At 39.5% G+C, this 16,388-nt stretch overlaps 1 protein-coding gene across 3 annotated transcripts in view; it reads left to right on the top strand.

Annotated features, from left to right (window-relative positions):
• The window catches only part of eftud2 (elongation factor Tu GTP binding domain containing 2), an 18,305-nt gene extending 2,620 nt beyond the window's left edge, over positions 1–15,685 (top strand). For all 3 annotated transcript variants that reach the window (XM_072693639.1, XM_072693640.1, XM_072693641.1), the window contains exons 2-28: positions 1–81; positions 264–444; positions 689–767; positions 875–950; positions 1,625–1,690; positions 1,851–1,886; positions 2,054–2,144; positions 2,226–2,308; positions 3,501–3,667; positions 4,269–4,393; positions 4,491–4,554; positions 4,645–4,735; positions 5,019–5,154; positions 5,549–5,676; positions 6,133–6,326; positions 6,504–6,615; positions 6,708–6,848; positions 7,327–7,428; positions 7,524–7,606; positions 7,775–7,861; positions 9,597–9,723; positions 10,885–10,972; positions 11,113–11,231; positions 11,421–11,515; positions 11,833–11,986; positions 13,892–13,999; positions 15,104–15,685. The exon at positions 1–81 is cut by the window's left edge and continues 68 nt beyond it. In XM_072693639.1, the coding sequence (XP_072549740.1) occupies positions 1–81; positions 264–444; positions 689–767; positions 875–950; positions 1,625–1,690; positions 1,851–1,886; positions 2,054–2,144; positions 2,226–2,308; positions 3,501–3,667; positions 4,269–4,393; positions 4,491–4,554; positions 4,645–4,735; positions 5,019–5,154; positions 5,549–5,676; positions 6,133–6,326; positions 6,504–6,615; positions 6,708–6,848; positions 7,327–7,428; positions 7,524–7,606; positions 7,775–7,861; positions 9,597–9,723; positions 10,885–10,972; positions 11,113–11,231; positions 11,421–11,515; positions 11,833–11,986; positions 13,892–13,999; positions 15,104–15,199 (2,910 nt within the window). In that variant the 3' untranslated portion in view covers positions 15,200–15,685. The remainder of the gene's footprint in view (positions 82–263; positions 445–688; positions 768–874; positions 951–1,624; positions 1,691–1,850; positions 1,887–2,053; positions 2,145–2,225; positions 2,309–3,500; positions 3,668–4,268; positions 4,394–4,490; positions 4,555–4,644; positions 4,736–5,018; positions 5,155–5,548; positions 5,677–6,132; positions 6,327–6,503; positions 6,616–6,707; positions 6,849–7,326; positions 7,429–7,523; positions 7,607–7,774; positions 7,862–9,596; positions 9,724–10,884; positions 10,973–11,112; positions 11,232–11,420; positions 11,516–11,832; positions 11,987–13,891; positions 14,000–15,103) is intronic.
• The last annotated feature ends 703 nt before the right edge of the window (positions 15,686–16,388 follow it).

The raw sequence follows: 16,388 nt of genomic DNA, 5'->3' as shown, positions 1-16,388 counted from the left end.
GAGTTTGGTAACTATATCGGGCCGGAGCTGGACTCTGATGAAGACGAAGATGTAGATGCAGTGGACAGAGATGGAGATGAGGTAAACAATGCTGTTATGCTAAACAATAAAAAAACTCAGCTTGATGTTATGTTTGGAGAGAAGATGAAGGGTTTTTTGTCATTTTGATCTTTTGTGCTTGTTTATGTGTACTTTTCCAACTTAGTATATGGTTTATAATATGGTTATGTAATATTGCAGTATAATATGTGTGATCCTTGTAGGCGGAGGAAGATGACGATGATGACGACCAGGTTGAGGGGGATGAAGATGGCGGCGGTGGTGGTGGTGGTGGAATGGAGGTGGTCCTTCATGAGGATAAAAAGTACTACCCTACTGCAGAGGAAGTCTATGGGCCTGAGGTGGAGACTATAGTCCAAGAAGAGGACACACAGCCCCTCACTGGTAAAACCTCCAGTTTACTTAGTTCAAGAGGATTTTTTTTTACTTTTTTTACCAGCTGAAAACTTACCATAAAATGTTAGAAATATAGATTTGATAATTGTAACGCTAATGTTTTTCCTGATATGCTTTGTAAAGTTTACAATAAAAACAGTAAAACAGCAGGTATTAAATCTGTTTGTCACTACTGCTACGTTTAAAAAAAGTTTATTCTTTTTGTCTGTTTGTCACTCTCACCCTCACATAGAGCCCATTATTAAACCTGTGAAAACAAAGCAGTTTACTCTTATGGAGCAGGAGTTGCCAGCAACAGTTTATGATATGGAGTAAGTATATATGCTATCCTACTATGTAATGTCTGTGTAAGTGATTATGTAAGTAGAAAGTTTATAAATGATGTAGACATTTGTAAAATCTCTGACTTTCTCTGTAGGTTTCTTGCTGATCTGATGGACAGCTCAGAACTGATTCGAAATGTCACTCTGTGTGGGCACTTGCATCACGGCAAGGTCAGATACACAAACATATCCTACAATACTTGGTTATGAATGGACATTTTGTGGACTTTAGTGCTGTCAAAGTGGACATGTCTTACACAATATGCAAAATTCTTATTGACAGTGATTCCAGTTTTCCGGCATGTCCCCAACCAGAATGTCATTTTTTTATTTTTTTTTATTTGTGATTGATATATATATATATATATATATATATATATATATATATATATATATATATATATATATATATATATATATATACACACACACACACACACACACACACACACACAATGCATTGGTCTTACTTTTTGTCAGTGATAAAGAATTGAACTATTTTCACCTTATTTTAATGTTCAGGTGAACCTTATGTTCAACATGGTTTTATTAATTATTTACACTCAAATGTGTTAATATTAGACTTATTTGTCCTCTCATATTATTCCTCAATTTTTCTTTAATGTTAATTTAAGCAAATAAAACAAATGTCATTAACTTTGATCCATTTTAATTAATGACGACTTTCAAAACTACACCAAAAATAATATTTTGATATGAACCATGCATTTATTGTTCGACAGCCCTAGTTCATATACTTCTGAGATATGCATGTAATAAGTTGTCCTTTAACCAAAATCTTTCTCCAAGTGACCCTGTTGTCGTTGTATGTGTGTACTCCACAGACATGCTTCGTTGACTGCTTGATCGAACAGACTCACCCAGAAATTCGCAAGAGAGATGATTCAGATGTAAGTGTATACATACGTGCATCCCACCTTCATAGTGATTTGTTTGCTGTTCTGCTCTGCCTTTCTGTGGTGAGATTCATGTTTACCTTCTCCCGCTAGTTGCAGAGGAAGCTGACGTACTGGTGACTGACTAACTTTTTCATTTGTAATCTGTTTTTAGCTCCGGTACACAGACATTCTTTTTACTGAACAAGAGGTGAGGAAGTCTTTTTGAGAAGATCATATTATTGATGTCCAAAATGTCCAACCTACTTAGGCATTGATGCATTTTCAGAGTTTAAATATTAAATAAAAATATTTATTAAATGAATATTAGTCATGATAAAATGACACTTTACGCGTGTATTTACATGTTTTCTGCAGAGAGGAGTTGGTATTAAGAGCACGCCAGTTACAATGGTGCTCCCTGACTCAAGAGGAAAATCATACCTGTTTAACATTATGGACACTCCAGGTAAGCCAGGACAGCACAGGAACACCTGTTTCTCGTGAGAAGTATCTGTGCTTGTTTTCTTATCTGGACTCTTTTCTTTAGGTCATGTGAATTTCTCTGATGAGGTCACTGCTGGGATCCGAATCTCGGATGGGATTGTGCTATTTATAGATGCTGCAGAGGGGGTGAGTACTCCTGTTACTGTTGAGTTCCCAGTACTGTTGAGTGCACAGTGTGAAATATTGCTGAAATGGCTGAACAGTTTAGTTGGTATTTTGTCAATAAATATACATGAACAGGTTCTAAAAATTTCAGTGAATAAATGGATGCCAGTACAAGCCTGCAAGCAGCACTACACGCAAGTTCAAATCCAGCTGTTTATATATATATTTTTGATAATGAATAAAGTGATGAGGCGGTAACATGGAGGAAAAATTGGTAACACCTACAAATAATACTACCTGTCAAATATAAAAGGAAATATTAAGAGCGAGAGAGCAAGAGCGCAAGGTAGAGGGTTTGGCCCGCATGAGGAGCCATGCCACCCCCTCCGTGGGATTCTCTTTCTCTCAGTTCTTACTTTGAGAGCCTGACATTTATCTTGACCAGATCTTTATCCTGGACACAAGCACTGATCTAACCAGTCAATCCAAAATACACACATGTTACAACCCAGACTGACTACACCACCAGCTATTATTGGATCATAAACATTTTGTCCATGTACAAGTAACCATATTTTTTGGTAGTGCTCTAATGAAAATGGATCATGGAAATTGAGTGCCATGACTTGCTGGACTCTGACATAAGCCCTGTTCAGACGTGATAAAAGTTATGGGTTCCAAGTGTAATTTGCTGTCTTACAGGTGCTCCTCAGTGATTTTATTTCTGTTAGGATCAAACATGCCTATGTTCTCCTTCTTCCTTCTACGTAGGTGGTTCACCTATTGTTTACTGACCCCAGCATTTTAGTCCCATCCAGATGCACATACAGATATTCATGACAGATGTTGCTTTACATTAATTAGATAAACTAGGTTGTGGATGGTAATTGTATGTTCTGACTTTCCTCAAGAAGAGGTGTGGAAGTGGTTAGGCTGAAAAACTCACTAACTAGCTTTCACATATTTTCTTAAATGCCTTTTTCACATTACTGTATATTTATAGAAGTTTGTATGTTTATTGACTTGGCTATTTCATGCTTCTGCACTCAAACAGGAGACTTGCAATTTATTACAAAATTGTAATTCTTTTTCTTTCAAATACACACTTTTCATATGAATATGTAGAGTTAATGTTTGACAGTGGTGTGTTTATGTAGTTTGATTATGTATGCATGTGTTAATTGAGGATGTCTGCCTGTGCATTTGTGTGTAGGTAATGCTGAACACGGAACGTCTGATTAAGCATGCAGTGCAGGAGCGCTTGGCTATAACCATCTGCATTAACAAAGTGGACAGACTGATCTTGGAGCTGAAGCTGCCCCCTACTGATGCATACTACAAACTGCGCCACATAGTGGATGAAGTCAATGGCATGCTCAGGTAGTCCTCAACTCTGCTAGTTTTTTTTCTTTAAATGTCATTATTGTAGTCATCATCTAATTATTTTAGTTACTAATGAAGATAAGCTGACTATAATTTCCTTATTTGATCATAATTTTGTATTACACTTTATAAGTTTGTTAAATCTTACTTATTTTAATGTAATTCTCATTTTGTTGAGGTATGTTTTTATATTTTATCGCTTTGTCCTAGTTTTATTTATTTCTTTTAGATTTATTAATTTGTTTCAATTTATTTTATTTCCTTTACTAAATAAATATTAATTGCTCATTTAATATTTTTTTTATATTGATATAAAATATAAAAAACAGTTAAAGGAAGAGGGTGCTACAGAGCGTTTGGTTCTTTGCCTTTATAATATGCATTTTGTTTTAGTGACTCATTTAAACGAAATCTGCAGGATGAGGAGCGGGATTTTAGTTTTAATAACATTTTGTTTGTTTCTTCTGTTGTTTGTTTTTATTTTAACAGATTGACTTGATTAGTTAATCAATCTGATTAGTTAAGCTTCAAAGAGAATGCAATAACTGTGTTTATTATAGTAGAAAAAAATATTTACCTCTGTCTTTCCCTCTTCCAGCACATACTCGACTGATGAGTCCCTGGTGGTCTCTCCTCTGTTGGGCAATGTGTGTTTTGCTTCGTCACAGTACAGCATCTGCTTTACTCTCGGGTCCTTTGCTAAGATCTACTCAGACACTTATGGTAACACACAGACACACTCCTCACTAAATTCCCCATCCCCTGGGACTGGCAGTGATTTATCTGTGTTTTTTTTTTTTTTTTTTTTCTTTTCTTCCAGGCGACATAAACTATAATGAGTTTGCGAAGAGACTCTGGGGCGACATCTACTTCAACCCCAAAACGTGAGAGCACTTTTACTGGTGTGAGCAGCATAGTGGCACATGCTTCTGCCTTGTTTTCTAATGTGATTGGTTGTGCTATCTGTCAATCAGGAGGAAGTTCACCAAGAAAGCTCCCAACAGCAACTCTCAGCGCAGTTTTGTGGAGTTTGTTCTGGAGCCGCTCTACAAAATCCTCTCACAGGTGAGTCACTATCATATGTATCAGCTATGTTTCTGTCTACGAGTTTAACGCCTTTAGTCCACAACCAATAGCACTAACCTGTAAAAGAGCAGCTCTGAAAACCCAAAACTGAGAAAATGCAAATTGTTAGCCATGTCTAACCATGACCAGTTCATTCCCAATGACAGTTGTCAAATAGTAGAATGGTTTGTTGGCATTTGTAAAGGAATTTGACACAAATTTTAAACTTGAACATCCTAATCCGTAATTCATGACCCCCCCTCTCTCTCTCTCTGCCATGTAGGTGGTCGGAGATGTGGACACATCTTTGCCGCGAGTATTGGATGAGCTAGGAATCCACCTGACCAAAGAGGAGCTCAAGCTCAACATTAGGCCTCTTCTTCGCCTTGTCTGCAACCGCTTCTTTGGGGAGTTCACAGGTGTGTGTTCAGCACAGTCATGAATTTAAAACATCATGTATTGATAAACTTGTGGATGGATCTCATTTCCATCTCAGCATTGGGGACTTTGGAATGAGATGGGGTGGTGATCATCAACTTCCTGACCTCACTCTGACGCTCTTGTCGCTGAATGCAATCGAATTCTCACAGCTATGCTCTAGAATGTAGATAGAATGATTTTTTCTTATTCTCCAACAAAGGCAGGGTAATCTCTTTATTTTATTGATTATTGATATTTGATTTTAGAAGAAACAATGAATGGGCATGTGTCCTAATACTTTTGTCCATGTAGTGTATGTTATGTTATGTGATCTAAGCTGCGTGATAATCATACATGTAATTAATGTATAGTAATGTTTGCATATGTCTTTAGGGTTTGTGGATATGTGCGTGCAGCACATCCCCTCTCCTCAAGGTGGCGCCAGAGCAAAGATTGAGCACAGCTACACAGGAGGGCTTGACTCCGACCTGGGGGAGGCCATGGCAGAGTGTGACCCTGATGTAAGTTGTTTGTGTCTGTCACTTGTTTTTGTTTAAGTTTATATTATAGTACTGTGTGGAAGTTCCAGACACCTAAACATTTATCTCAGCAATAAGAGAGTTGCGAGAACAGATGCAGGTAAACATACATACAGTAAAAAGAAAGTAGTTGAGATCTTGCGAGCTAGTTTGAAGAACAAAGCTTTGTATTAGATTTCTCCTGGATTCCCCCAGACAACCATAGATATGTTCAATTCCATCAGCAGCTCCCCTGGTTTACTCTCAATAAGCACTGATTTACCAAACCAGGTTGGATGAGGCCTATAAATAATACTAGACTCCATGAGGAGAGCTTTGTTAGTTATTTGCTGTGTTCTGTACCTTGTGCACAATACTGGGAGTGGAGATAGATTAAGTGACGGCTAATGCAATAACTTGGTGAATAACTCACTTCTGAAATCTGTCTCTCTGTGTCAGGGTCCTTTGATGTGTCACACCACTAAGATGTACAGCACAGATGACGGAGTTCAGTTCCACGCCTTCGGGCGGGTTCTAAGTGGAACCCTGCAGGCTGGCCAGCCGGTGAAGGTTTTAGGAGAGAACTACACTCTGGAGGATGAGGAGGACTCGCAGGTCTGCACCATCGGGCGCCTCTGGATCTCTGTAGCCAGGTAAACACTTCTGCCACCTTTACACTTGCGGGGAGTCCATGTCTTCACAATAGGCCTGTACACTTGAACTGGGTTCTTGAAACAGTTTTTGCGAAAGGTAGAATCAACTGTGTGTGTGTGTGTGTGTGTGTGTGTGTGTGTGTGTGTGTGTGTGTGTGTGTGTGTGTGTGCATGTAGGTATCAGATTGAAGTGAATCGTGTTCCTGCTGGCAACTGGGTGCTAATTGAAGGGTGTGACCAGCCTATCGTCAAAACGGCGACCATCACAGAGCCTCGGGGCACTGAAGAGGTGAGAAAATGATTACGTAATTTTGACAGTGTCTGAGTGGGATAACAGAAGGGAACACAAACACTTAGACCTGAGGGGTGTGTGTTTTTCAGGCTCAGATATTCAGGCCGCTGAAGTTTAACACTGCCTCAGTCATCAAGATTGCTGTGGAGCCCGTCAACCCTTCTGAACTGCCCAAGATGCTGGATGGACTCAGGAAAGTCAACAAGAGCTATCCCTCCCTCACGACTAAGGTAAGCACAAAGCTTTTAACATACACTCAATGGACAGAAATTTGGACAATGGAATAACTGTCTCTGCTGTCCAGGGAAAGATTTCTAGTAGATTTTGAAACATTACTGTAAGGATTCGATTTGCATCTAGCTACAAGAGCATTAGTGAGGTTAGGATATTGGATGATCACTATCCCACCTCATCCCAATTCCATATGCATATGCTATGATTTAGCTGCTTTTTTACCTGCTCCATGAAGTCCTCTTCTGTTGGCAGTACTTCTGTTCATGGACTAGACAAAGTGCATATGTGGATTTTTAAATCTGAATCAGCAGTGGGTGCCACGTAGAATGCACTGAATGCATTCATTAAAAGGGGTGTCCACAAACATTTGGACATATAGTGTAGTTTGTGCTGCTTTCCCTGTAGATTTCAGCCTCAGTTATTTTCATTGTAATAAACTGGACCAACAAATTGTGTATGTAAATATGTTTACAGGTGGAGGAATCTGGTGAGCATGTCATTCTGGGCACAGGTGAGCTATACCTGGACTGTGTGATGCATGACCTGAGGAAGATGTACTCTGAGATCGACATCAAGGTATTACTTCCTTTTCTGTTCTTTTCTTTCTCATTGTAGCTTTTTGTGTTTTATTTTTTATAAAGGTTTTTTTTTCTTCTTTTTTTTTGCCCCAGGTGGCTGATCCAGTAGTAACCTTTTGTGAGACAGTGGTGGAAACATCCTCCCTTAAGTGCTTTGCTGAAACGCCCAATAAAAAGTAAGTGTAAACTTGCCTCATTAGTATTGATTATAATGATTTTTGTTGAAATAAAATGGTGAGCTGATGTTCCACCAGGTCCAGTTGTTGGTATAAATGGATGATTAGTTAATATTGAGTTTGGGTGTCCTGTCAGACACTTGCTAATTGCTGTGTGCCGATTGATAGAAACAAGATCACCATGATTGCTGAGCCTCTGGAGAAAGGACTTGCTGAGGACATTGAGAACGAGGTGGTGCAGATTACATGGAACAGGTGAGAAGGACAGGCTCTGTCAAAATCTCTTCTCTTTCTTGAGAATGTAAACATGTAAGAAGAGTTAACTGGGAATTCCACCATTATAAAAAAAAAAAAAAAAAAAAAAAAAATTGGCTGATCTACAAAAGTAGTTGTTTCATTTTAGCCTCTTCAGATGCATTAATCGTTAGTGTGGCGGAAAGTACACTTGTGCACTGTACCATAATAAAGTTAGACAAGGCACTGCTCCCACCAAGTTTGTGTGGCCTGGCTCATCCAACAGCACTCCCGCAGCATAAACAAGGCCTGCCAGGCGACACCATCCAAAATTGGTACCGGGCGTTAGCATGGCCCGGCTCCTTGCAAACTGCAGGGTAAAAGCTGTGCTGGACTGTGTTCAGGACCACGGCTATAGTTATCCGTAAGCATAGTTCTCACTGCATGTCGAAGTAATCACACACTCAAGAAAAAAACCCATTGTGTTCGTTTCAAACAGATTTGTTAAAGTGGTTTCCGTTATTTGGCATTCTACATCTATACAACTGCCTCCTCGACATGGTTTTAGACGAGTGTGATTTATGCATGCAGATTACACAATGCTAACATAAATTACAGCTTTAGTGAGAGAAAATTCACATTATTACGAAACGCACATCCTGGTTCTGGTTTAGTAACACAGCAAATGGAAAAATAAACTAATGGGTCTGCACCGGTGCACAACTTTACGGGGTGGCCTTAGTAAACATTTGGTTCTGCAATGGGGAAAAAAGGTCTGTGTAATGTTGGTACTGGGAAAATTTTTTCATAATGATAATGATGTTTTAAACAGACACGAAAGAACTATTGGCTGAATGAACTATCAGTAGCTTAAAAATCTACTAATTGTCTAAAAAGGGCTAAGGTTGGGTAGTGAAGGTGCAATGTGGGATAGAATGTGCAGGTGTAGCTTGGTGGATGTAGGCTATTTGTAGGTTATTTGCATGTGTCGATATAGTGTTAATGTTTTGCGTAAGTTCCACATGCAACTGGTGTTATGTACAGTGTGGAGTTGTGTAGATGTGGTGTGGGCGTGTAACGTTTTGTATGGTTTTTGTACATTGAACATAGAATATGGGTGAAGGGAATGAGCTGGGCGCAATGTTTAATCCCAAGGTTACCACTGAAGCCTTTTTTGTATCTTTTCCTGTAGTATCTCACAAGGCCAAATGCTTATTGTAAAACTACCTTGCATCATTGTCAAACTTCATTCAGTATGTTTGTAGCTATTCTGTATAGCTGCTTTCTTGTACACAGCTTTAGGAGGCATTAAACACTTCTGACATCTGGTCCTTTTCACCACCACCGTGAATAATAGTTTCTCCAGAATATCAACACAAATCACTCAATCACTCACTCAATGACTTTGTTTCTTAACAAATTAATCCAACTGAAAATATAATTAAATAATTTTTGCCTTAAAATAAAATACATTTGACTGTGTAATCTCTCATTCTGTTGTTTTGATGGTCCCCTTGACCTTGACATTTGAAATCCTGAAAGTGTGTTTGGATGTGTAGATGTGTGTGCCTGAGTGCGCATGTGTGTGTATCTGTGTGTGTCTCAGCTGTGAGGCCATCTGGAGTTGAAAAGGCCAGCATCTGTAGCTAAGTCTAGCCAGCAACATAGTTCACACACCATTTAACGCACATCTTACTATCTGTGAACTGTTTTTCCTCTCTCTTTCTTCTCTCTCTCTCTTTCACTCTATTTTTAGGAAAAAGTTGGGAGAATTTTTCCAGACCAAGTATGACTGGGATTTGCTTGCCGCTCGTTCAATCTGGGCTTTTGGACCAGACACCACGGGGCCCAACATCTTAGTAGATGATACACTGCCTTCAGAGGTATAAAGGTGTTATTAATAATGTAGAAAAATGTAAATATAATTGATATATATGTATGTAAATAAAACAAATATTTTACAGTAGTTTTATCATCAGGGGCAAGATTTACAAATGTTTCTTGCAATATAGAAATTCTTTTTAAATTTGCTTCTTCTTTTCAAAATCTTTTAAAAAACTGAATAAGAATTTCTGTATTTTGTATTTACATTTTTCCCCCTTAATTCTTGTCTGAAGAAAAAGTCTAAGAATAACTGGTATCAGAAATATCTTTGATTAATAATATTATAGCATTAAACTCTAATCTGTAAAAGTTCGAAAGGTTGTTGGTTATCAGATGATCAGTTAAAATAGTTATTAGATATGTTTAATTTAACAAGATTAAACGTGAAGATTGTTCTTAATGTACGGTTTGCAACTAATAGTACCTTTCGATGTTATGCCACATTCATGACGTATTTAATAATTCAACTACTTAAGCTGATGGTGTCAGAGGCCGACCTTTTAAAATTGTATAGCCTCAAGCAGTGTGAGGCTGTTGTAAGGTTAAGAAAATATTGCACAAGAAAAATAAAAGCATAAATTCATTTAAGAACATTGAGCCCTGTTCCCTGATCATGTTAATACTGAAGAGTAAATGAGAATGTATCCTTGGGTGGCTTTTTTTAGGTTGCTTTGTTTGGTTTAGTGTTTGTGTGTGTTTGCAGGAGGAAGTGTGAAAAGGTATTGACTTGTGCATGCCAGACTTGTTTTTGCTTCTGTGAGCACATGTGCTGAAATCAACTGACCTCTCTTTACCCAGTGAAAAGCTGAAACTGGGAATTGCTGAAACAGTGCCACTGTGCCCCCCAGGGTGTGTCCCTGGGTTTATCAACAGCAGTTACTAAAAAACAAACACGTCAATGTTAATACTCGCTCTCTGTAGTGTAGTGGATACAAATTGAAAGCCTGTGCACGCTACGGTCATCATGAGGACAAAAGCGGTCCTCTTGCCTAGAGGAATGCTGATCAGATAAAAACGGCCATTTGCTACACTGAATTAATACTAAGGCAGGCTTGTGAAAAGCGAGATTACTGAGGACCTGTAGACGGCTGACTTCGTGACATACAGTCGTTTCTTTTCTTCAGTAATTGATGTGTGTGTTTGTGTGTGTGTGTGTGTAGGTGGATAAAGCTCTACTCGGCTCAGTGAAGGACAGCATCGTACAAGGCTTTCAGTGGGGAACTAGAGAGGGCCCCCTATGTGATGAACGTAAGATATCGGCACCCTACTATACTTTAAAATTGTATAACAATTTAATTGTATAAAGTATACTTTAAAAAAAAAAACACACCTCATGTGCTTTAAATCTTGGGCAGGGTAATTTATTGTGCTGTCTGTGTTTGCTATAGCAATCCGTAACGTGAAGTTTAAGATCCTGGACGCAGTAATAGCTCAGGAGCCGTTACACAGAGGAGGAGGACAGGTCATACCTACTGCGAGAAGGGTTGTGTATTCAGCTTTCCTCATGGTGAGTGTGGTCTTTATTTATGTGACTCTCATTCTCCTGCACAGTCAGCACTGTTTCCATTAGTTGTGCTGGAGTGATTCCCCTTCTGATCAATATCTTAATTAATGATCTTGAACTAATTTTTGCTCCTTTTTTTCTATTTGATCTGGTGCCAATCTGTGGCTCTTTGCTATGATTGGCTGCTTGTAGGCCACGCCCAGGCTGATGGAGCCCTATTACTTTGTGGAGGTTCAAGCTCCTGCTGACTGTGTATCTGCTGTCTACACTGTACTGGCACGCAGAAGGTAATGCACACCACCTTCTTCTCCCTCACACACACACACTTAACAGAATTAGAATGATGCTGACTCTGAGTCTGCTATCACACACTCTCACAAACAGTCACACTGACATCGGCAGGGGAATTAAGGTGCTGCTGACTCCGCCAGCTGTCATTCACCCTCCTGCTCGCTTGTGCTTGAGCGTGTGCACACACATACGATGTTGCTTTATAGCATTAAACCTCAGAGGCACTTTATAAAGAAGCTCTCTTTTGCAGTAATCACAGTTAATAAGAGCCATGATTCATCATTCTAATGGATGTAATAATCTTTTTTTTTAGAGGTCATGTGACTCAGGACGCACCAATCCCTGGATCACCGCTGTACACAATCAAGGCTTTTATTCCTGCAATTGACTCGTTTGGGTTTGAGACTGATCTCCGCACACACACACAGGGGCAGGCCTTCTCCCTCAGTGTGTTCCACCACTGGCAGGTATATGGATGTAAAATATGCTCTAGTGTTATTTTAATAGTTGAAAGTTTATGGAGGTTTGTAGTGTATTTCTGATTTTTGATAACATAAAAAGCTCCCTGGTAAGTGGAATTTTAAGAGCTATGGGGTTGTAATATCCTCTTTTTGTTATGGAGACCAAGAAAGAGCCCAGTCAATACGAAGGTTAATACCGCTTTCAGCCTTTTATCAGTTGTATTTTCACAATTACCAGTAATTTTACAGCTGGCCATTTTACTAATGTGTACAATAAGTGTGGATTAAATGGCAAAACTATCCCAATCACCAAACAGCAAAAGACAATTTCATGATACACCTTATGTATTACAGTCTTTAGTTTCGGCTTGATAAGTTGAACTAGATTTGGAATTTAAATACACATTTGCACAATAATTTACGCACTATTTCACAACAGTCACTTTATGCAGTTCTGCGCTCAGTTCAGTTTGTGTGTGATTTGGTCTGATTAAAACAAACCCTGATGCGCACCAAACAAGCAGACCAAGACTGCTAAGCAGGTGGGTCTCAGTCCGTTTCTAAATAAACGCTGGTGCGGATGGTCACTCGGGCCCGCAAAATCTATAATTAACCCTCTCCGCTTGCTCCACCAATGTCATGCTGTTCACATCTACACGCTTCATCATGGGTGAGTCTCCGTGCAGACATGCCCGGCTGTGCTGTGTCCCAAACCACACAATACAGTGTTTTAGAACAAACCATCATTAGAACTGCATTTATTAGTTTAGTTGCCTCAGTAAAGTAAAGATGTGTGTGAGTTGGGATGCAGCCACAGCAATGTAAAAATGTAAAGCTTTAATGTCTGAATGTTGTGTGAACAGATTAGCATGTATATCTTAACAAATCTGTGATTTAATACTGATATTAAGACGACATGATTTAATAAGACAGGTTTATGGGTCCAGCAGTTAGATTACTTTTTTTATTATTATTATTTCTACCGCGAGTTGTTGTGTGAATCATGCTGGACTTATGACCACACCTGCCTTTCTCTACCCTCCATTTGCAGCCTCTGTCATACAGGTCATACATCACCTTTTCCCCTTTTGCTTCAATTGCACAAACTACATGTATAAACACACCCTAAACCAGCATTGTGTGAGAATTGGCATGTCTTGCTCTTGGGCTCCCCCTACAGTCAGGAAGTGTAATTTGCACCGTGAGCCACCCATAAATGATACACTTGACACATGCATTTCTGGAAGAAACATGTGGCGTTGTTCTGCCTGCCTCACTAGTTACATTTTAGTTAGTAGTGTGTCAAGTTCGAAGGAGCAACGACCGCTTTAATGCAACGATGCTAATGCATTAGTGGTTACTTAATAGCCCATTTTTTGGCCACAGTTTTGCTGCTTGGAATCATGACACCAGTGTATTTTTTTTTTTTTAATCGAACAACCATAATATTGGAGATTTAATTCAGCCCAACAAAACTACTGAAACAATGTAAATACACTGATTTTATTTTTTAGCTTAGCTTGATTTCTGTCCAAGAAACTGATGAACTGAGGAACTTGAGCACTGTAGTACTGGATGGTAATTATTTAAATCAGTTCCTCTCATAAAGAGGCAGGACATAAGCTGTCTTCCAGAAGTAATCCCAGATTCATGTGTCAGATTAAAAGTGAGTCAGCATATTTTTCCACTCTGCACACTGATGTGCACAGGGTGTGTGTGTTTGACAGTTATTGTGTGTGTGTTTTGATGTATTTGATGGTGGGTAGTGAAGCACTGAGTCAGCAGCTAATCTCTTCATGTCCCTCTAATACTCTGTCACATGGTAGGTGTGTGAGCGAGCATGTGGAAGAAGTTTTTAATCAAATTTTCTCTCCTTGCTTACTTATTCACTCCCTCTCTCCCTCTTTCCAGATTGTTCCTGGTGATCCTTTGGATAAGAGCATTGTGATTCGTCCATTGGAGCCTCAACCTGCCCCTCACCTAGCAAGAGAGTTCATGATCAAGACCCGCAGGCGCAAGGTCAGTCAAGGACACGCCCTAGTGTTTGTAGTCCAAGGTCCCTTTAGGCCTTATGAATGTCTAAAGGAAAGAAATGGAAAGCTTTTCCATTTAGTTTGTCTGTCCCAATCTAAACATTTTTGATGAGGCCAAAGGGTCAGTTGTGTGGGTTGATGTTTGCCTAGAAGTAATTTGACTTTTTAATTCAAGGGAACCTTACTTTGTGGAATTTTACAATGCACAAGCTGACAAGCCCAAACTTCCACATGTAAAAAAAAAAAAAAAAAACCTACAGAGCTTTATAACTGAACCTTAGTCCACCAAGTGTATTATTACTTATTGGTGGAGGAAAAGCCTGATCATTTAAAGCATTTACATTTAAGGCATTTAGCAGACGCTCTTATCCAGAGCGACTTACAAAAGTGCTTTGCTATTTACTTAAGAATAACCTCAGCTAGTTGGAAAAGGCTAAAATTCAAAGATACCCAAGTTAAGACACTACTAGACACAAGTCAATAGGGTGACCACTCTGCTATTTGCCAAAGCAGTATTATGCAGTTATTTTGGGCTCCCTCTATGGGTGGAGAGTGTATTTCACTTTTACACCACTGTTGTAAATATAAATCATTATTTAAGCGCCCCCTCATGGACAGCTGTACACATGCATTTGTTGATGAGCTGAGGGAAACAGAACCAGCATCTGAAGTGTAGGGTGTAGGCTAATAGGGTTAATGCAGCATTACACGGTTCTCACAAGAGGTCTCATGCAGCTCCACCAAAGGTACATAGTGTCATAGCAGCATTCCAGACCCGAAGTAGAGTACAGTCAGTGCTTTAAAAACATGAAAGCCTTTTCTATATAAAACCATTCTGTAAAACCAATAAAAACAATTACAAAGCAAATCCCCACCATTGTAGCCAGGACAATTTATTGTATGTGGTGTAGGCGATGTTTTGGATTGTGAGCAAGATTTAATGAGATCTCCTGAGCTAGATCCAGTTTTGGTGACCCAAGATAACATGCATTGTTTTTGGCAACTGTGATAAACACAGCATTGCCCTTAACGTTTCTTTCAGGTCACCATTAACACCTTTCTGTCTTTCTTCTTTCTGTGTTCTCCACAGGGTCTGAGCGAGGATGTCAGTATCAGCAAGTTCTTCGACGATCCTATGTTGTTGGAGCTGGCCAAGCAGGATGTGGTGCTTAACTATCCTATGTGATGGAAAGAAACAGTACAAACGATCACCCTCTCTCAGTCCCTAACCACATTCTACCAGCATCAGCTGACCCCATCTGCGGATAAAATTTGCCCCAGCTGCTGTTTGATTACGCCCTTCCCCAGTGTCAACGTTTGAGGGGTTTCCAGAGCTCCTCTTTTGAACCCGTCTTTAGTTCACAGCACTCAAGTTTCAAAAACCCGAGCATGGTGCGAGGAGCCATTCTGTCCAATTACTGTCATCAACAGTGTCTGCTGTCACCTGTCTTGCTGACCTTTTGTGAGGAAGAGAAAGTTCCAGCCCTCTGTGTGTACCTGATGTTCATGTCACACAACTTGACAAGTGTTTGTGTGTGTGCTTATTTTTTATATGAGAACACAGATTTTGTACAGTGAAATGATGGATAAAACAGGCAGGAATCCTTTGTCCTTTTTGTAGAATCAATGTGAAGTTTGGAGGAGTTGAAATAAAACCAGTTCTGCCTAGAAATGTGTTAGAATGATTTAATGAACCTCAGTTACATATGCAATAGTTCTAAACTACTTAAAATCCCAGAAAACCATGCAGATCCAACGACTAGGTTTCTGAGTGGTATGTGTGCTTATAAACAGTATTTACTGTAAAATAAACCCTAATATGCTTACCTTTTATTCTCTGCGAGTCAGGAGGGGCCCTAAACATTGCATGATGCAACTGCTGTAATTTAAGGTTTGTCAGACCTTTGGATTACCTGCCATTTCTGGGGGCAAGCAGAACCCCTGGCTGCATTGACCTTACCAGACAAACTTGGTATATGAAATGCACTACGCTTCTTACAATCGCAGTCAAACGCTGTCAAATTCAGAGTACCAGCCGAGAGAGTCTGAATTCTCGTGCAGGAGCTCAAAGTGTCATTGGCTGTCTTTGCTAGCTCTGCTGTGTCCTAACACTCACTTACATTGGCGGAGTAGTGTGCTCTCCAGAGGGGTATCCAGTTAGTTGTGTTAACAGTCTTTACTCTGCTTTACTCCAGGAGGCAGGGTTTGTTTTACACATTTTTCTAATATTTAGGTTTGAGATGAAAAGCGCCAGACTGGCTACATCAAAAATGACTGCAAAAACCCTGTGAGTGAGTCCTTGAGGAATGGGGGTGAATAGAGCTAACCACCTACATAATTGAAGTTAAAATAGTGTCTAACTATTTGTCTCTGAT

This window comes from Salminus brasiliensis, chromosome 12 (assembly GCF_030463535.1).
Source record: "Salminus brasiliensis chromosome 12, fSalBra1.hap2, whole genome shotgun sequence".
NCBI lineage: Eukaryota > Metazoa > Chordata > Actinopteri > Characiformes > Bryconidae > Salminus > Salminus brasiliensis.
Note: the sequence above shows the minus strand (reverse complement) of the source record. Positions and strands in the feature narration are given on the sequence as shown.